This window comes from Ambystoma mexicanum, chromosome 11 (genome assembly GCF_040938575.1).
Source record: "Ambystoma mexicanum isolate Mex_15411 chromosome 11, UKY_AmexF1_1, whole genome shotgun sequence".
In the NCBI taxonomy this organism is placed as follows: domain Eukaryota; kingdom Metazoa; phylum Chordata; class Amphibia; order Caudata; family Ambystomatidae; genus Ambystoma; species Ambystoma mexicanum.
The window spans coordinates 124,708,957-124,729,520 of record NC_090934.1 but is presented as its reverse complement, the minus strand read 5'-3'; the positions used below and the strand labels follow the sequence as shown (position 1 = coordinate 124,729,520).

The following is a 20,564-nucleotide window of genomic DNA, read 5'->3' as shown; positions in this document are numbered from 1 at the left end:
GCCTCCGGTGGTAAATCAGGTAAGTCTAAGGTGGTAAGAATTATATTTGTTGGTTCCCTCGGCTCACCTTGTGGTTTTCTTTTGTCTCCTACTGTCATGATGCCTACCTCCAAGGAGCCAGGTCCGACCCAGCAACCCCAGGGGCAGGCATCATTTCCCCCAGGGGAGTGCCAGCAGGCCCAAGCTGGGGCCCTTTGGACGCAGTCCTGGCGCCTTAGGCGCTAGGCTCATGTTGGACCTCTGTCCTGGCGCCGCAGGCGCCAGGCTCATAAAGCTACACATGTGTTCAAGTGTTTTAATGTGCACTTACCTGATGGACCATGCTGCCACATCCAGGCCCTCTTGAGGCCTGAATAGGAACTACTTTACCTGTGAGACTACTTTCCACCCGGGTGTGGTCGGGGAAGGATACATACCTGATCGGAGGAAGGATACACACTTGGAACTTCTTCCAAAGCTATTTAAACCACACCCGATCAGCAACTCACGCTTCGCGTTGTTCTGCTCCTCGCAGCTGGACGCTCACCATTGTCAGCTCCTGCATCTGGACTTCAGCCACACCTGTCAGCATCCTGGGTCACCTGCAAAGGGAGACAAAAGACCTACCAGCTAATCTGCACCACGGAGACATCACCGACGATCCTGAAAGGGAAGACATCATTTTTAAAAGCATTTCGTTACGATCGCTGCAGCGCTGCATTTCACTCACCTTTCCTGGGTTCCTCCATCTTCAGCAGCGATCATCCGGATACACAGCCACTGCCTAGAGAAAAAGACAAGAATAAGAGGTGAGAGAAGGAAGGGAATAGGAAAAGCTCAGTTTCCTTCTAAGACTTACCTGTTGGGTCATTCCCATTTCATTTCGGGTCTTGCTGCTTCCAAGCAGGACCCCGGCCCCTATGGGGGAAAAAGACAAAGACATTAGATGAGCGAATGCAAAAACATTACCTGAGCGCTCATCTAGGACTTACCAGATCTTTACTGGAACTGCACGTTTCACTTCGGGTCGGCGCCATATCTCCGGCATTCCGAACCCCGGCCCCTATGGGGAAAAGACATCAACATCAGCGCTTTGTTGCAAGAAGTCTCCAAAGGAATCTTCATTCATCACCTGAAAAAAGACAATGAACATTATTATTTAAAGCTTGAACTTTTGAACTTGCAACAGAACTTTTACAGGGCCTTCCCAGTATAATCAAGCTTACCGGAACTCCCATCCAACCTCAATCCAGTGAAGTAACTGGGTTCAACGCGCCCCTGCGTCAGAAGCAGGATGGAGAGCTCTTCCTTTCAGACCCTAAGGTGAGACTTCATGGGGAATCGTGGAAGGGTATCGTGGAGGGTTGGAAGAGAGTGGGAGGCTTGAGCATAACTCAGTCAGTAGGTAATACTCCCTTTTCACGCACAGGGGAATATTCCTGCGAGCCGGAGAAGCCAGAGTAGAGGGCCCTTCCTGTCCATCTTCAGAGTCCTGCGCTTCACCATTGAAGAAGCATCAGCACTCGAAGCCAGACCTGCGCCTCCGTGGGAATCAGGTGAGCGTTACACCTAGGTGCCGAAGTTCAGCGAAGAAATGAAGGAGGCAGCGCCGACCCGAAGGATGCTGTGAAGACTGGTGAGTATGGCGTGGCGCTGCAGCTGGAGGTGCGGCGCGTGCAGAAATGATGTTCTTTACAGGTCCGGAGACAAGATGGATCCAGAATCGGGTGTGGAATAGAAATAAGTTCGTTTTCTAACCTTGTCCCTTTCTTTCCTCTTTGTTTTAGGAGCTCCGGCTTCGAGGCGGGCGTGGCAGAAGACTGGATGCAGGCTGCAGGCACGGTGAGTGTTACGCTGCTGGATGCAGAATAACGCGAAGCGTGTGTTGCTGGTTGGGTGTGGTTTAAACAGCCTCAAAAGTAGTCCCAGGTAAGAAGTCCCTAGAACCACACCAGAGTAAAAAAATAGTCCCTGTAGAAAAATAGTCCCTTTCAGGCTTCATGTTGGATTGGAGTCATTTGCAGTATGGTCTGCCTGAGGTAAGTAATGACTATGAGCCTGGCGCTTTAGGCGCCAGGACTGATTCCTACTATGAGCCTGGTGCCTAAGGTGCCAGGACTGAACCCAGATAGCCCCTAGCCGGGGCTGCTGAGGTTTTACTAAATGTCTAGATGCCTGCTCCCGGGGCTGATGGGCTTGGTCCGGATGCCTGGGGGTAGGCAGCATGACAGCGAGGACCTTTGTAAATACCATGGGGGCTGACCCTATGCCTAAAAGTAGCAGTTTGAATTGTTAGTGTTAGTCTCCCAATTTGTATCTGAGGTATTTTTTGTGTGCTGGCAACAGTGAAATATTTAAGTATGCATCTTTCATATCCAATGTTGCCATGTAATCCCCTATTTTCAATAGTGGGATGACTTCCTGAAACGTTGTCATCCTGAATTGAGGTTTGCCATACATGTTTGCAGAGCGCAGGTCCAGCACTGGGCCCTGTAAGGAAGGCATGGTATCAGTGAAGACAGACACAAGTGATCACAGTTCAAGGGTGTTTATTGAACTTCAGTGGGTTGGTAGAACACCCATCTAAACATAAATCTAAAGATGGAAGCAAGCTACGGCCATCAAATAACGCAGTCCTAGTGGAGTCTGACAAAATAAAAGGGCCTATACAAATAAACCTTTTGCCAATCCTTAATTCTAAATACAAAATGGTGTGGGATAATGTATACAAAAGAAAAAAAGGGTTCAAGAAATGCTGTAAGGATAGTTGAGCAGTTGGCTTACCTTTTTCAGAATGGGGCAAGATGGCATGGGGCAAGGCAGCAGGTGCGCGTTTCACACATACTCTGGCTTCTTGGCCACGAGGTAATAGGTCATCACATAAGCATCATGGCTTTCCACCAAAGTCTCACTCGCAATGACTGCAGAGGGCGATGATGTAACAAACAAAACACAAAAGTTACTTTCATTTGTCAGGGTTTTCACTTTCACAAGTTCCAAGACTGGTCTCCCTCGTTTGGGCTCAGACCATGGATCCCCATTGTCTGGGCTCAGATACCAGAATCAAAGACTTTCGAATGTGCGATGGGATTTGCTTAAACCGTCGCAGGACCACATCAGTCTTCTACTTTCGTTTCTTTTGTCAACATACCCAGAGACCTTTGACTGAGCACATTCACAGGGCGTCCGAATGGGTGGACTATAGAAGGAGGCACCTGACGTGCTTGCTCCAGTTTGGCAGTTTTCCTGAGCCTTGCGCCCGAAAGTTGCAGCGTGTGTTAAACGTTCCGCTTGGGACAAAGGGTTTGCTGGGAATGGGACCAATGGTTTTGATGGCCTCATGCTCCTTTGCTGTCTCTAGCCGATTGCCGACCGCCTTGTCAAAGAGGAGATCCTCTACAATAGGCGTGTTAATTAGGGCTGCTTGTGTCTGGCATAAATCTAGAGTCTCTAAGCTAGGAATGTCTGCTAAGAAGGGTTCCCTCTGCAATGACTCTTCCTGAGGTGTCTGCTGAGCCGAACACATTCTTCAGGATGTTTTGAGAGAATGGTTTCCCCTCTGCAACTATCTTCATAAAAGGTGGGATTGTACCAGTTCTGGTATGAAGTCCAGCTGTTGTGAAACCTCATCCCACTGGGTGCTGCTGTAGCTGGCAAGCAAATGGTGTTTGCTATCCTAGTAAGGAATGCAGCAGAGGTTGGAATACGCTTCCCTAGTGTGTACAAATTCTTGCAGTCGTTCGGTGTCTCAGAGATAGAGAGTGGAACACTAACTCTTTTGTTAGTAACCACCAGGGAGTCCGGCTTAGCATGACGCCCAATATAGAGGGCCTGAAGCCTTTTTCCACCCAAGGGTTGACCGGCCTAGTAAGGGGTAGACAAGGATGGAGAGACCCTCTTCATAGACTCCAGAAGAGGTATAGCTTGGCTGACTGTTTCTTCTCGTTGAGAATATCCTCCACGAAGTCAGTCCCTGCGGGGCTGGCTTGGTCAGTTTTAAGCAAAGTGGTGAGCAGCCTTCTTCAGCAGCACATTGTAGAGTGGTTGGTCTGCAATGGGAGAGGAATGACCGCCTTCCACTATGAAGGGGTCAATAGGGCCGGTGAAGATGAGGCATGGGTCGCCCTGGTCCTGCAGGTAGGTATCACCATCCGGACCAGTGTCACCCTGATAATCTATCCACATATACTGGTCTGCTTGTGTGGACTGCATGCCCTTATAAAGTGAACCTTGTGAGGGCTGCAAGGCTAGGGCAGGAGGAGGAGGTACAGGAGGCCTGCTCAGCAGGCTTTGAAGGAGTGGGCAGTCTGCTAATAAAATCCAAAGAGAATTACAATTTTCCCATGGTATCTTCAAACTGGGATTGTGCCCAGGTGGTGGTATACAGAATGGAGCTTGGTGCCACAGGGGTGTCCTTTGTTACGGAATGTTCTTCTGGTGGAACAGTGTCCTTGGGGCTTTCCCTAGGGCGCTTCTTGCTGAGGGCAGAAGACAGAGGTGAGGATTCTTCTTCATAGTCACCAGAGTTCTGAATAGCCTTTTTTATTATGAACAGAGCTCTTTATGGTATTTTTTTGGTGTTTTAATTTTTTCAGGCGGCTTTTTCGCCATCTCCGCCTCAGCCGTTGAACAGCGTTTATGTGCACCCTTTGCCAAAGTGTCAGTACGATTGCCATGTGGTAAATGCATAGGTGGAACCACAGCGGGCGCTGTTGGCCTGGATTCGGTGGGCAGACATGCCAACCGACTAGGTCGTCAAGGGACGCTTGTAGGGGTGTGCTTATGGAAAGAGGTGCGGCGTCACCAGAGGACTTCCTCATGGCAGCGCGCTGCAACTGCCTTTCGAGGCTGGGGACTGGTGTGGGGGACTTCTTTAGAGTCTTGGGCCTAAAGACTTTGGACGCAGGACAACAGGATTTTGAGATAGTCACGTGGAAAGCATTGGTCACTAACTCTGCTCTGTGTTGGTCTACCCACAGGAATTCCCTGTTGCACTTAGGGCAAAACTTAAAGGGAGTGTGTTCCATAATGCAAGGCAGACAGAAAGGAATCAGGACGACAGTAGTAGGATCAGGAAATGGTGGTATGCATTCTCTGAATACAAAAGGCTCAGTCCCTCCACTATCCCGACTGGAATGGCGAAGCCAGGGGTAGGCAGAAACCCATTGTTGAAGCAGACGTCTAGTTCGTTCAGAGCAACAGAATCGGCAGTCGAGAAGCTCTGAGTACCAACTGTCAAATTAATGTGGCAAACGACAACAGAAATGCATAATGGCACAGCCACAGACTCCCTAATAGGCAACTTGCTACGATGGCGGAAAAAAAAAAAAATCTGATGGACCTCGACACATGAGGGATCATGGTTACAGGGCATGGCACTAGGGATCGTATTACAGTCACACCCTGTCGACATCCCTTTTCGAACTTCAAAAAACTTCCTGTGCAATACTTGGCCACTTCCACTAGATGTCAGCCTATGCAAAGCATGGGATTCTAAGCAGATCCACAATCTTCAGAAATTAATATAACAGTGTATAAGTGTTTCTTTGGACCATGTGCATGCTACAAGTTCTTTGCGTCTTCCTACAGCCCTCTTGGCTTCCTAAAATAAGCCTGGCTGCTCAGCTATTGCTACTTACCTTGAGTGGCACAAACTTATACTAGAAGTTGGAGCTCTGTCGTGCCCAAAGAATTGTTTTAATGTCCGAAAGGTAGACTTTAGAAAAATGGTCCCAAGAAATATCTTTAATAAGTTTATTTCACAACAAAATAAAACTTTAAGATCATGATTTGGACTTCTTGTGCTTAGATCTCTGATCTTCGGGGTCCTTTCTCTTCTTATTTCTGTTTTTGTTCTTTACGTTGTGCGTATCATAATACCGAACACCAACTTTCTTAGTCTGTTGTTGCCTGTCCAACCGTCTCCTCTGCAAACAAAAAAAAAAGAAAATTAATCCATTGGGGTGAACAAAATCAAAGCAAAAAGAGACTGTCTTGTACTTCTTGCTACAATACAATATAATTAAAGGATTAGTGTTAGGTAACAATTTGTAGAATCCAACTGGTGTGGGACTTTATAAAAGTTCTCTTGGTATTAGGGAACCAACCTTTTAATATAGGCCTGCACTACAGAAGTTGGTAGTGTGACTAAGCAGCCAGGCTTATCTTAAGAGGAGTAATGTGAGCTGTAGAACGAAATCAGTAAATACAGGTAGCCAAGTAAACACACAGTTATAATATACATATTTATTTATATATACACAAGGATAATTAGGCAATCTTTAAAAAGCAGCAACTACTAATAACATGAATCCCAAAGTTAGGATTCAATTCAACAAGAGCAATAAAGCAGGTGAGTAAATTTTGATATGTTATACATATTCCAGCACATCGAGTGGCGTCATTTGAGGTCAGTAATAACACTTATTTGTGATCACCATTGCTATGTTGAGTTATTAAGAGGAAAAAGTTAGTTAGATCAGATAATTTGTAATTTGAAAAACAATTATATTCACCTGGAGGGATGAAGGAAGTCTTCTATCCCAGCATTAGTGTTCAAAAATCGAAACCTGTAAGGAAACGCTCAATGCCAAAGCCAATAGGTTCAGAAGGGGACTATAGGGATTCAGGGCAGCCAAAGTCAATGGGCTATATCAAAGCTCTGATGCTCCCTTAGAAAATGTTTTTTTAAAAGTCAGTAGTTCAAATAGAAAAATCACAGAAGCTCAAGAGGAGCCACCTTGAAGAAGCACAAGCTGAAAGGCCAGTGCAAATGAGTTGCGGGCAACTCAAAAGAGGGTAAAATAGTACTCTCCACACTAAGAAGCACCAAAGTTGGCAAAAGGTAGATGTACTCCAAGCCCCACAATACCTGTGAACTGAAGAATTTGTTCCAGCTGGAGGCCTCCCTGTTGCAGTGTAGCAGACTCTTCTTCCTGGTCCTTGGTTGTGGTGACTAACGTAGGAGATTTGCCGAGATACTGCAGCAGCACAAGAGAGGGGCTCTGCAGCAATGGATTCTCTTGATTCAGCAGCCTTTTGTGGTTTTGGTGCCTTTTTCTCAGCGCCAAAGAAGAACAGCTCTGGTTAGAAGTTACTTGCTCCCTCGGTCCCAGACTCTGGTGAGGGGAATCCGGATGAAGATTTCCTGCGTCTGTAGGGTCCCCTGGATGCCCACGAAGATTTAGTCGATGTCGCACTTCCGAAGACAGTGCACTCTGGCATTGGAATTCTGCTGCTTTGGAAAGTCACAGCAAGTCGGGGTTGTGCCAAAACGAAGCTCATCTCAAGTCTAGATGTCCCAAGAGAGGAAGTCGTTCCATACAGGTCTTCCCAGTCGAAATGAAAATGGGTCAGCACAGCTGCAGGACTTCACCAGTCACTTCGCGGAGGGTGCTGCTGGCATCTCTTCACATCTTCATCAAATGTTGTCCTCAGTGGTCGACTGCCTCTAGTCCCAAAAACGATGCATTTTAAGCAAGTTCCCATTCATTCACAGCCCTAGGCTGTCAATCACCAATCAGAACTGGTTTCACTCAGGCACACCTAGGGACAAAGGACAGGGAAGTTTCAGGACCTGCCCTCACTTCCTGCCTTTTAAGACACACTGGAGCCTGGGTGGGGTTCAGTGCTGAAGCCTGCTAAAGGCAGAATGCACAAAGGACCCGATTCAAACAAAATAAAAGTCCAGAAGGAACTAACTGACAATAAAAGGCAAAAAAAAAAAGAAGACGGGGGCCATTTTGAGACACCTTTGGGTGTTGTACTGTAGCTGAGGAATCAGCCTGCAGATACATGGCACAAGGTAGTAAAAAAATAAACCACTGCCACCAGCCATTCAAGTTAGTTAGTGTAACAGAATGTTACATGAGAAGTGGGAGAAAGGAGTTACTATGTAACCCCCAGCACTCCACATAGGGTGGTGTGTGCTGTACCCACAAAAGAAAAGTTGGAGTCATCTTACGATTGTTTGGAAACGTTCACCCAAGAAAATGTAGTTAAACATTAAGAGACGTCCAAAGGACTTCTCAGTGGTACTTGCCAAAAGGTGCTGTGTGTCAATGCAAAAAGCAGATGCCTATGGAGTTTACCAGACTCCATTAAACAGTAAGAAACAAAAACCCTAGTCAGAAAAAGCACATGAGTGAGGAAAATAGTACCACTCACTCAGGAGTTAAAATTAAAAAGTCCCGAGTCCAGCAAAAGAGCTGTGGGTCTCGAAAGTTAAAGGGAATTGCCACAGAAATTAACATTCTCCCTAACAAATAGTATCAGAAGATGCAGTATAGTCTAGCAAGATAATTTATACCCCGAGCAGTAGCGCCTACAGAACCGGAGCGATGACAAAAAATGTGAAAGTGATGAAGAGCGTCATGTTGGCTGGGTATCCATCTTTTGAGATCGCTGCCACTTAGGTGATATGATATGGAACCAGAGTAAGCTTGGAAAAGGCGTGTGAATGTTTTTACTGACCAAACACATGGTCCCAGGCTACAAGGATTCCCAAAGAAGCAAAAGCAACATAAGGCTAAATCAAAAATAAGAGCGTCCTGAGCAAGATAACTGGCTGAGAACCCAGAGAGTGAATAATGCAGATTGTGTATCAGAACTAACATTGTAGACAGGCTGAAAGGAGAACTTTGAAGTGAAGGGATTTGGAAATTATAAAATATGGTTTATTAAAACTGAAGAAGGATTTCCAAAATCAACCCTGCTGGCGGATTTTGGGAGGCCAACCTATTATGGTGAACAGGAAAGACACTGAAATCTAGCCAAACCCAATCAATGTAGGTTGCAGAGCTACACAGCTTAGGTTCAGGTGGAGTGAGAGAGTTGTCTAGGTGCTACAATTACATACACAAATCCAATTAGACAGAAAGTACATAAATATCCAATAATGTATTAGGCTTTTGAATTAGCACACTACCTTCAGGTATGCATTGTCACACATACTATAAAATACATGTATACATCCACCTTTGTGGGCTTTAGGGAGAAACACAACATTGTACATTAAACAGTTCAGCAATAGTTTAGCGAGAATGTTATACTTTCAATAACTGTATGTGGTAAAGTCAGGGAATCTATAGCCAAGCAATTGATTAAAGACCAGTAAAAAAAACCAGGTAGGTAATCCGGTTTAGAAAAAACACTTTAGGAACACTTAAGGGCAGCCATCAAATAAGATCCTTAACACTTAGAAAGTCTAGCCTTGAGATGGCATGGGGTCTAGTCCCTAGAGACATCCGTTCCACAAGTTACTGTTTAGGTAGATTTACTATTGGATAGGACAATGCCAGTGGTTGTGATTCAGAATTCCAAGAGTCAGGAACAGTTCAGGTAAGAATCCCTCAACATCCTGCTACACTACACTACAGAAAGCCCACCGACCCCCACAGCAAGTGCCCCAGTTCACAAAGAGTTTACATATCTCCTCTTCTGACGTTGTTAGCTTCAGGATGACCTGAACCCTTCTTGGTCTAAACTAGATGTAGGCGTTTGGAGTTTCATATCAGACAACTCATGCAATTGTGAAGTCTTGTAAGCAGGCGGTTAGTGGATAGTGTCGGACGGAACATCTAGAGAGGAATCCCTGGGCTTTCCGCTTGTTTACCTTTCACCACATTTCTATTTTAGGAGTAATCTTCATGACCCCGGCTAATTCCTCCACCCACACTCTGGTCCTATCAGGACCTGCCATCTCTTACCAAGTGTTTTTTGTTTCCCCATGCTGGGCCCGGTTAGGTAGATTTTTCATTTATATGCCAAATCTCCTTCACCTATGAGTCTCCCCCCACGCCCCGAACTTTTTGCTGGCATCACATTTTTTTGATCAGTCTGAGTGAGTGGGAGCATTTTTCCCATTCACTCATTCTTTTGCTCCAACTATGGGACCCCTTGTTCATTACTTTTGTACTTTATTTTATAGAGTCATGTTTTCCAAGGTATCGATCATTTACTTCTGTAGCACACAGCACCTTTTGTGCAGTGTTGCTTGTAGCCCTTTTGGATTTTCCTTTGAATTTTATTTTCATTGTGTGAACACAGGTTTCCAAGGGTAGAGGGACGCTTTTATCCTTCACAAATGTAAAAAATAAATAAAATGTTTAAAGTGGCTAAGGGCATCAGGGCACTGTTGCAACCGGTTACACTGAAAATAGTGAAGTGATTGGAGATTGTAGTGGGTGGTCAGGTGCCGGGGTGGGCCGGTTTAGGCGAATAGCCAAGTTTTTAGTGCCTTTCGGAAGGGCCAGTAGGACGTCCCTGCTCTCAGCTCAGGCAGTAGCGAGTTCCAGAGTTTAGCTGCGACTAAAAGGGAAGCTGGGCACAGCTCCTCTGGACCTTGTCGTCTTGTCCTTCTTTAGTTGGCTAGTATAAATTGTTCTTACTGGTCTGGTGGACGTGGATCTTTCAATCTTCTGGCAGAAGTATTGTGGAGCAGTGTTGAAGAGGCATTTGTGCATGATGGAAAGAGTTTTGAATATAATCAGTTAGCCAATGGACCTTTTTCATGGTGTCAAATATGGTCTCTTTTGGATATATTCAGGGCCACTATGAGATCAGCACATACCACCTTATGTGGAGTGCTGAGGGGTTACACTGTATCCTCTTTCTCACAGCTCATGCAACATGTTACAGTAACAAGCATACCTTAATGGCTGGTGGTAGGGGACGTTTTCAACTTACTTTTGTGTAATTTCTACCCGCAGGCTGCGTTCACAGCCCTGGTAGTGCAGAGAAGGGTCACCATCGACCTAACATGGGGGCTGCATTTTATTTTTGCCATTTCTTATGTGCTTGTCCTTTCTTGGTCCTTCTACTGTGCTGGATGGAGAAGGCCCTGGTTTGACTTTGGGAAGCATGCCAAGGCTCCAGAGTGTGTGAAGACAGGAAATGAGTGAGGAGTCAGAAACTCCAGTTCTTTGTCTTCTGGCACGTCTGCCAGGAACCAGTTCCAACTGGGAGGGTGGCTGTCCTAAAAGGACAACCAACCCCCAAAGCTTGAATGTAGCATGAGTGCCGATTGGCTGGGTTCCTGGATAAATGGATTGGATCGTGAGGCTGAAGACAGGTCGACCACTGCAACAGAAGAACATGATCAGAGACACCTGCAGCCCCTTTCAGTAACCGGAGAAGCCTGCTGAAATGACTGCTGCTGACCTGACCCCGTTTTCGAATAGACAGGGAAGCTCTAAAGAGGATGACTTCATGGGCAGTGTTAGGGAGAATTCTCAAAAATGTGCTAATTACCTCCACCTTAGAGACCCTCAGCAACTTTGCTGGATTTTGAGGACTTTTGTTTTAACCTGGAGAGACCGAGACCCTTTGTCCCACTCTCTCATGTATTTTAATGTGATTTTCTACACTGTTTCTTTTGATTATGGATTCTAACAAACTCCATAGGCATCTTTTACAATTGTGTCACAAAGCACCTTTAGTGCAGTGGCACAGGGAAGTCTTCCAGATTTCCCAAGGTTTAAATACCTTCTCTGGGATAAACTACTGTTTCCCAGAGCAGTAAAGTGAACTTGACTTCACTTAGCATTTTAACTTTCTGGACCCAGCGCACACAATCTTACAATCGAGTGCTGGAGGGGTTACCTAGTATCCCCTTTGTCTAGCTTCTTATGTAACATTTTATGTTACACTTTCCTCACTGAATGGCTGGTGGCAGTGGTTTTCATTTTGAACTACCGTGGTTTGCATTTACCGGACCGTTCGCGGCTCTGGTAAAGCAACCGCAGGAGCCATCTTTTTCAAAATGGCGCAGAGCCATCTTTGATAAAATGGCCCTGGTCTTCTTTCGCCATGTCTTTGTGCAAAGGTCCTTCTCTGCGCGCTAAACCAGGTTTGGTCTCTTTGTTCATTTCGCCTTTGGTGGGGTTTCTGAGTGAAACCTGCCTCTGGCTCCAGAGTGTCTGGGGTAGGCAGGAAGGTGCCCGAAACTCCCTGTGCTTAGTCTCCTAGGAGACCCAAATGCACTCTGGCGTGATTGGCTGGCTGACTGTCTGGCAAGGACAGCCACCCTGCTGGGTGAGCGACAGCTATGCTGGAATTAATGGGAGAGAACTGAATAAAGTCTTTAGGCTTGGGAGGCAGAGTCGACCACTCGACAAAGGAACCGAAGAGCCTGAAGAGGACGCCTGCTGCAACTGACGGACCGTTGGTTTGCCTCGTGAAGCCCTGCTGCAGTGCCAACTTGGCAAGTTCACATCGACAGAAGCCCCTGCAAGGACAACTACTCCCTTTGAGCTGGTGGGACCAATCAACTCCAAAGTAAGCCACCTGGACATCCATCTCAGAGCCGGTTGAATTTCCACAGAGTTGCTGCAGGAAACCGAATAGCCAGTGAGAGGAACACCAGATTGTGTGCGTTGCTTTTAAGCTGGCCTAAAGCTTTCAGAAGATCCTGCGGACTCCCATGAAGCATGACTGAGCAAGCCTGAGCCCCCTCTACAGAGTGCGGGACCACAGAAGCAAGGAAAGTCCACCTTAACAGGCAGGAACCATATTTTTGCTATTTGCAGTAGCCGCCAGAAGCTGGAACACCATACAGCCACTGAAAGTGAAGTTTGCTGGTTGCAAGTTTTGACAGTCCTAGTGTCTTGTAGGAGTTCCGACGTCCTACCTCTTGTCCCCACGACTGAGGCCCAGGAACTGTGAAATCTGAAGAGCTGATAACCAACACAGGTAAGTACACTTGCCTGTGTTGGTTTACCAAAGTAAATATAGTTTAGTTAGAGATAAACAAAAAATGGTAATCTTGGTAAATAGTTCGAGGTGCGGGGGAGAAAAACACAGCCTTGGTATCTAGGCTGGATACATATAAGAAACAAAGAAGAAATCCAATGTGGATAGCCACGTCGAAACGCGTTGGGCCTACCAAAAGACAAATAAAAAGCAAAATTTGTTTTTTATAAAATACAAAGCTTCAATTCAATCTTTTATCGACATTTCCTACAGAAGTGACTTTAAGCAACCTATACTGTTTTCCAAAATTTGCAAAAAATCATTAGGCCTACTTTGGCCGTTTAGAAAGTGTGCAGGGGACGTGGCTATCCACATTGGATTTCTTCTCTCTTTCAAAAACCGAAGAGCTGCACAGGAACAGAAGTCATCGGCTGCAGCTTTTCTTCTTTACCAAGGTACTGTAAAACAAGTCCAAGAGAACTTACCTCTTACTGTGGAAGTGCTTGAAACTTCTGCAACTCACAAGTCTAATCAGCTTGTGGCCCCACATTTGATTCTTTTTTTTTTTAATCAAAGACTCCTAAGAACTTGTGCAAAGACTTTTCCATTTACTTACCTGAAGTGCTGCATCCTATACAAACACTTTTGCCCATTGACTTTGGCTTAGCCTATTGAATTGTATGACTCTTACAAGAGGATGTGAAAGTATTTACCCTGCTTAAGAATATTGGTGATCTCTTGTGTTCTAATAACCTTTGCCTTTTACCAACGTTTAAGAGTGTTCTGAATGCCAACAGTAATATAGGATGTCCCCAGCACACTTGTTATTGAAGTCACCTGTGGGTGTAGGTTGCGTCTGTGGGCCTTCCCAAAAGGGGTCTTGTCAGTTTCAGAAACTCAGAGTGTACAGTATTGAAGTGTACTTGTGTGTTACTAGTATATTGCTCCCTTCTAAAGAAGGCTTTATAACTGACTGATAAATTAATAATTGTTTGTGCAAGAAACCTTGGGTGTAAGAGTGTATTTGAATACCTGTAACTGAATCTTTGTGCAACTACACTACAGCTCAAATTTCCCCTCTTGAGATAAGCCTGGCTGCTCAACACGCTACCAAAACTGTAGTACAAGCTTATACCAAAGTTTGGGTTGCCTATACCTGTAGTCACAGTTGTTTGTAGTGTTCCCAGAGGGTAGTGCATTCAAACTTTGCCTAACAGGCATAATAAGTCCTACGGCTTCCTGCAATTTGAGCCATCCCACGATGATCTGTGACCTTCCTGGGCTGCAAACTGCCAATACCCTGGGACCTGTGAGCATCCTGCAGTGCATAGTCTTTCGAAGTACGAATCCTCCCGAAACTTTGGTGGACTCCTCAGGACCTCCAGAAGCAAGATTCCACTCAAAGCCCCATCAGAGCGCAGGACTGAGCAAGGGAGGCAAATCGATCGGATGAGAACCGTTCTACACTGGGGTCTCTGAAAAGGCGTCCAAAGCACGGATACGTGTTGGAGCAAGAAGAATCCTTAGATGGGTGTCCCCTCTTGACTGCGGCTGCAAAATCCCATCCAGTGTCCCACTTTTCATCGCCATGACCAAGGAACAGGAGACCAGGTCTGCAGCTGCTACATCCAGCTTCATCTTCTTCCTCACTCCTAAGGCACTGTGGGACTCGAGGTAATACTTAAGTAATTATGCTGCTCCTGTGTTACAGAGGTTGTGATTCATGTGTTTGTGTGGGGGGGGAGGGGGGGGAGGGGGGAGTTCACCCATACAATTGCCTTGCCATTCTGAAAAGTAATTGCCAAGTTCTTTCTTACCTTTGAATTGTATCAACTATTCTAAAAGGTAACTACAAGCTCTGTAATGTGTTTACCTGTGTGTGTTGGCCTTATACCTTTGTGTTATTTTTTAAACAGAATAACACAAAGTTTACTACAAAGTGTTCTTTACTTACCTTGAATTGCATACTGCCATTCTATAAATCTTTTACACCCTGGTTTACTTACCGGAATTATTGTATTGGGTTTGCTAATTGTGATAGTACTTACCTTTTTGAAGATTTCTTTACCTGTGTATTTATCTCCTTCGAATCGGCCAAATGCTGCTTAAGCTCCGGGGAAGAAGAAGCAAAAATGTGTTCCAGCATGACAAGGTTTATCATGCCTTCGAAGGTAGAAACCTTATAACCTTCGACCCAGCCAGTTAAGTTTTTCAAGGATTCAGTGACATAAGATACCCAAGTACCACCTTCCTTTTCCTTATACTCTCTAAAACGTTTCAAATATTGGGCCGGAGTCTTCCCAAACTTCAAAATGAGAGTTTGCTTTAACATTGCGAAATCAGCTCGCTCAGCCATCCTACCATTACCTTGAGTGGTACAGGCCTATACTAGAAGTTGAAGCTCTGTATTGCCTAGTAGAGTCTCTTATAAAGTCCTTTGGCCCCTGTGAGTTTTTTGTTGTTGCTAAAGTCAGTCTGTGGCAGGACTTTGTAAAGCCCACTTCGGGTGAACAGGGGTTACACCTCTTAAAAACAGCCTGACCTACATAAGGGATTGGTAGAATAGTTGAGCAGCCAGGCTTAGTCTAAGGAGGGCTGTAGTCGAGTACAAAGACCTCCGAGCATACCTTGGTTCAAGACAACACTTGCACACTGAAAGTTAAATAAAAAAAAATAGACATTTATCATCTACTTTATTGCACACTTTTCAAATTAGGTAAGTACTATAAAACATATAAACAGTATAAGAACACTTACTACTCTTAGACCAGTGAACAGTTCTAGTCACATTAGAATACTATTTTATTTTCAGTAACAAATCACTTTGTAAACCAACGGGATACATAGATTCAAACCTTTCCAACTCTTTGTAACTTTTTGCAACTTCCACCCAATCCTTGTTTTAACAGTCCAACCCTACCTAGTTTGCGTCTTTCAAAGTTCAGAGGGGCCACTGGGCCACCAGTAGCTGCAGGTGGACTTGCAGGTTGACTGAACACTGCATTTTGCTCCTTCCCACCATTTCCCAGAGTGCATTGATGCAGAGGGATTTCCTAGAGTTGCAGATAGTAAATTCATTGTTAACAAGTGGGCTCAGAAAGGTTACTATGACCCACTGAATGGATGCCCCAAGCAGCAGGGTTTTAGGGCAAGTGGTTTTACCACTAAACTACAAAGGCTTGTCCACCCTAATGTTACTCTATGGGGACCTGAGGGGTAGCAGGATACAAGCTCTCTGCAGCTCCCAGAGTCAGAGGATCACACAAGCAGACCCCAGGTATGTTATACCGAAGGTGGACAGTACCTTGGATTGAAGGTGTTGCTGTGGGACAGTTCCAGCAGTGAGGTGACAACAGACCCTACTGTTCTTCGGCCTAAGTGATGAGGAGATGGTGACCTTGGTAGATCTGGTGACAGCACTCTGGCAGAGGGACATCCAGCAAAGGTTCCTCACGGTTCTGGTTTGTTGCTGCCTTCTGTAGGCTTGGTGGATAGACTTGTTGCAGCAGTCAACTCTCCTCCATTTCTCGGTCGTCACCTCTGGTGATGGTAGTGTTAGGGAGAATTCTCATATATGTGCTAATTACCTTCACCTTAGAGACACCCAGCAACTTTGCTGTATTTTGAGGACTAGATTTCTTTTTACCTGGAGAGTGTGTGAGCCTTTTTTCCCACTCTTTCATGTGTTTTGATGTGTGTTTTACACTTGTGTTCTTTGATTATGGAGTTTGAAGATAACTCCATAGGCATATTTTCATGCGTGTTACACAGCACCCTCAGTGCAGTGACACAGGGATGTCCTTTTAGACATCCCAAAGGTTTAAATACCTTCTCTGGGATAAACTACTGTTTCCCAGAGTAAGTAAAGTGAAATTGACTTTACTAATCTTTTTAAATTCCTAGACCCAGCACACACACTATCTTCCTATAGAGTGCTGGAGGGGTCACCTCGTATTCCATGTGTCTAAAATACTCATGTATCAGTCAAATGCTACCCTTTCCTATCGAAATGGCTGGTGACAGGGTTCCTCTCACCTGGTCTCTGCGGGGGCGTTGGGGCATGGTTGGAGCCCTCCCTCGAATTGGCTCCCTTGGATCGACTCTCTTCCCCAGCTGCTGTGGAACTAACTGTTCTGGATACTGTTATTGCCCCTGAGAGAAGATGAGGCAATGAGAATGGCGTGGTGGTGTTGTGAATCCCCTCGACCGTTTCGTGCCAAAACGAAGTGCGCAAGCGCTTTCCCATGCAAGCTCACCTGTTTTGTAATGCTGGGCTTTCCGTCCTGCTTCTTGTAAAAGGGGCGCGTAGAGTGGAACTAGTTGCATCACTGGTCTGTGAAAGTGGTGATCCAGACCGGCTGCGACCAACCACGTAAGAGGTAAGTCTTTCGGCAATGAGTATTGTTCATTTGTTTTAACGTCTTTTACGGTGGTTGTAAATAGTAATTCTTGCAATGTCTTTTCTCTCTCTCCAATAGGCGTTTCTCTCCAGTAGGTGTGAAGATTAACGATCAGAGTCGCGGAGAGAGTCCGGGTATTCCCTTGAAGATGACGGAGCCCTCAAATTAGCTGGCAAGTTGGCCTTTAGGATAGATCTCTAGACTCCGGTATGGAGCACCCAAGCGTTAGGTATTTATGTGACCCGTTGTGTTTTTTCCCCTTGCAGGAGAAGTCTGGTGGTGTCAAGCGGAGTGTGGGTGCTCGGTCGATTTGCAGCTGCAGGATGGTGGTACCGCGTAGAGGAAGAAGAGAAGCAGAGCTCCCGTGTGGCTGGACGTCCGGATCGGATGTGGAAAGGCTCCGACAGCGATGGGAGACAGGTACAATGAGCGCACATCGATGGAGTGGCTGGAATCTGGTAAGGTGCGCTTTCAGCGATGGAGGCTGGAATCAGGTAAGGTGTGTCTTCAGCAATGGAGTAGCTGGAATCAAGCAGATGCACGACGAGATGAGGAACAAGTAAGGATAGCGGTAAGCGTTACGCTGCAGAAAGCAGAATAACGTGAAGCGGAGGCATGTGGGAGGGTTGGCCTTAAATAGGCTGGCCCCGGCCACTCCCTTTGACCCAGCCTTGTGGCTCCACCTTGCCACTCCCAGAGATCCTTGCACGTGCCTTCCAATGATTGTCTATGACCACGCCCGTTCCTGATACACGTGCCTCAGGCACAAAGCACACTTTTACATGACCCTGAGGATGAAGGAGGCCTGGGCCCTTGTCCAGTGGCCATGACAGTGGTTTTACAACTAACTACCATGATTTTTCTCAAGCGCGAACACCGGTCGCGGGACCCATGTTTTTCAAGATGGCGCCATAAGCCCCTTTGTTAAACAGGACCCGGTCTTTTTTCGCCATTTCTTTTTGAAAAGGTCCTTCTAGAGTTTGTCTCTGCACCCCACACAAGGATTGGTCCCTTTGTTTCTATGCCTTTGGCGGGCGTCAGGACTGAAGACCGCCTCTGGCGTCTGAGTGTCTGGGGTGGGCAGGAAGAGACCCAAATGCACTCAGGCGTGATTGGCTGGCTGACTGTCCGGCAAGGACAGCCACCCTGCTGGGTGAGTGGCAGCAAGGCTGCAATGAAAGGGAGGAAACTGTTTAAAAGGCGAGTCTCTTGGACTGGAAAGCAGAGTCGATTACTGGAACGAAAGAACCGAAGACGAGCTGAAGAGGACAGCTGCTGCAACTCCTAGACCGTTGGTTTGCCCGGTGAAGCTCTGCTGCAGGTACGAATCGCCAAGTTCATCTCGACTGAGAAGCCCCTTGAAGGACTACTTCTTCCTTTGAGTTGGTGGCACCAATCAACTCGTAAGCCACCTGGATACCATTCTCGAAGCTGGTTAGGATTAACCAGGGGGAAGCACACCGGCTTGTGTGCTTGAAGACCGCTACTCGAACCGAAGATCTTCCATTTTGCCAGCTTGTCTGACCAGTCCCTGTGCAGTGCAGGAGTCCCCCGACGTCCTCCCTCTTGTCCCCACGACTGAGGCTCAGGAACAGTGAGATCTGCAGGAGCTGGCAGGAACCAACGTCTTCAGCTGCATCTTTTTCTTCATACTAAGGTACTGTGCCAACACGATTGAGAGAACTTACCTCTCGCTGTGAAAGTTTGTGAAACTTTCCTGACTTGCAGGCCTAATCAGCTTGCGACCAAACATGATTCTTTTTCGTGCAAACTACTTCAGAGGACAAATGGCAAAGACTTTATCGTTTACTACAAGAACTGCTCTTTCCTATCCAAGACACTAGCCCAATGACTTTGGCCCTGGCCTATTGAACTGAATCGAGTCGTCAAGTGAACTGAATCTATTTGCACTGCCTAAGAAAGTATTTGTGATCCATTTTATTAACGTGTGCCTTTTTACTCCCAAAGTAACTGAAATGCCATTTTGCTCCTATTTCAGGGGAGCCTAATTTACTCAGAAACATATTGGTTAGGTATTGAAGTATATTTGCGTATAATATTAAGTTGCCTCCTTCTAGTGTATGTTTTCTAAATGACTGTGTAATCAAATTAATAAGTGTTTTACCAAGAAACCTTGAGTGCAAGTGCCTACTTGAACCATTGTGATTGCAAGACCTCTGTGTAACATCCTTGTACTGCTCACATTCCCTCTTGAGATATGCTTGGCTGCTCATCTCGCTACCACAAACTGTAGTACAGACTTATAAAAAAAAGGTTGGTTTTAGCTTACACCTGTAATCCTAATTGTAGGGGTCCCAGAGGGTACTTCACTTCATGCAATTCTGCCTAACAGGTAGTCTCTGTAGCTGGCTCAATTTGTTTCAGACTTAGGATGCCCACAAGGGTTCAGGCGAAACCGCACTCCAGGAGTCTGCAGAGCGTTGCAGCACAGCACCCCGGGTATTGGGAGCTTGCAGGCTCTAGGGGGCGACTGGGTGTGGGGGGGGGGGGGTGGTACAGCTCTTCAGGGGATGGCACAAATTGTAGTACACCACAAGACTGATTAGGTCATCCAGTCAATGGGAGGTCTTCAGATATTCCCTGTCGATTGGAGTGACGAGGTCAGGACAGCTGCAGCTCTGACGGTCGTTGGAAGTGCTGACTACGTCCTTCTTGGTCCTCTTCGGATCCTTCTGTTCCAGTGGTGGACTCTTGGTTAAAGCTCTAGGACCTTGGAATGTATCCAGGAACACTGGCAGAGTCCACCAATCGTGCCCCATGCACCATTCAAACGTGGAGATGGCTGCCCAATGAGGACAGCAAGTCTCCCAGTCTGAACTGGGTTCAGCCAGGCACACTGCAGAGCGAGAAGGGGAGTTTTGGTTGACCGCCGCTACTTCCTGTCCTGTCAGGCACTCGATGACCCTTTGCAGGCTTTTGAAGGGAAGCCCAGTGAAGACAAAGGGACAAGAGGACCCTAACCCCACCTAGCATGGTAGAAGGGATCAGAAAGGGCAAGCCATCTTGTTCAGGGCTTAAAAAAAGGAAGGCCTCTATGTTTGGGGTTCCCCCATTCATCTTCATTGGTGCTGCAACAGTCTTTAGTGAAAAGTACAGAAACGCTTGTGTAAAAAGGTATACTGCTGCCAGCCTGAACAGATGGGCTTGTCACAGTAACAAAAAGTTGTAGGAGGTGAGAAAAGGTACACACTTTATCCACTCAGTACTCCACTTAAGGTGGTGTGTGCCAATCTCGCAACAATAAAACACAGGTAGGATAAAAAGTATCCCATTGCCATGGCAACTGAAAGAGTTAGTCAGGAAAGGAAAGAAATGAATGAAGCTTTTGGATCTTCTCACAACACTGCACAGAAGGTGCTGTGTGTTTCAGTTTAAAGTAGATGCCTTACAGTTGCATAACTCCAAAAAGAAATCCCAAAAAGAGGATAAAAAGATTCCCATGATCCGAGTAAAACGAGGAGAGTGTGGAAAAAG

The 20,564-nt window shown here is 46.1% G+C and overlaps 1 protein-coding gene across 1 annotated transcript in view; it reads right to left on the bottom strand.

Moving 5' to 3' along the window:
• Positions 1-5,719: 5,719 nt before the first annotated feature.
• The window catches only part of GNL2 (G protein nucleolar 2), a 448,358-nt gene continuing 433,513 nt past the window's right edge, over positions 5,720-20,564 (bottom strand). The window contains exon 16 of the mRNA XM_069622651.1: positions 5,720-5,906. Coding sequence (XP_069478752.1) covers positions 5,763-5,906 — 144 coding nt within the window. The 3' untranslated portion in view covers positions 5,720-5,762. The remainder of the gene's footprint in view (positions 5,907-20,564) is intronic.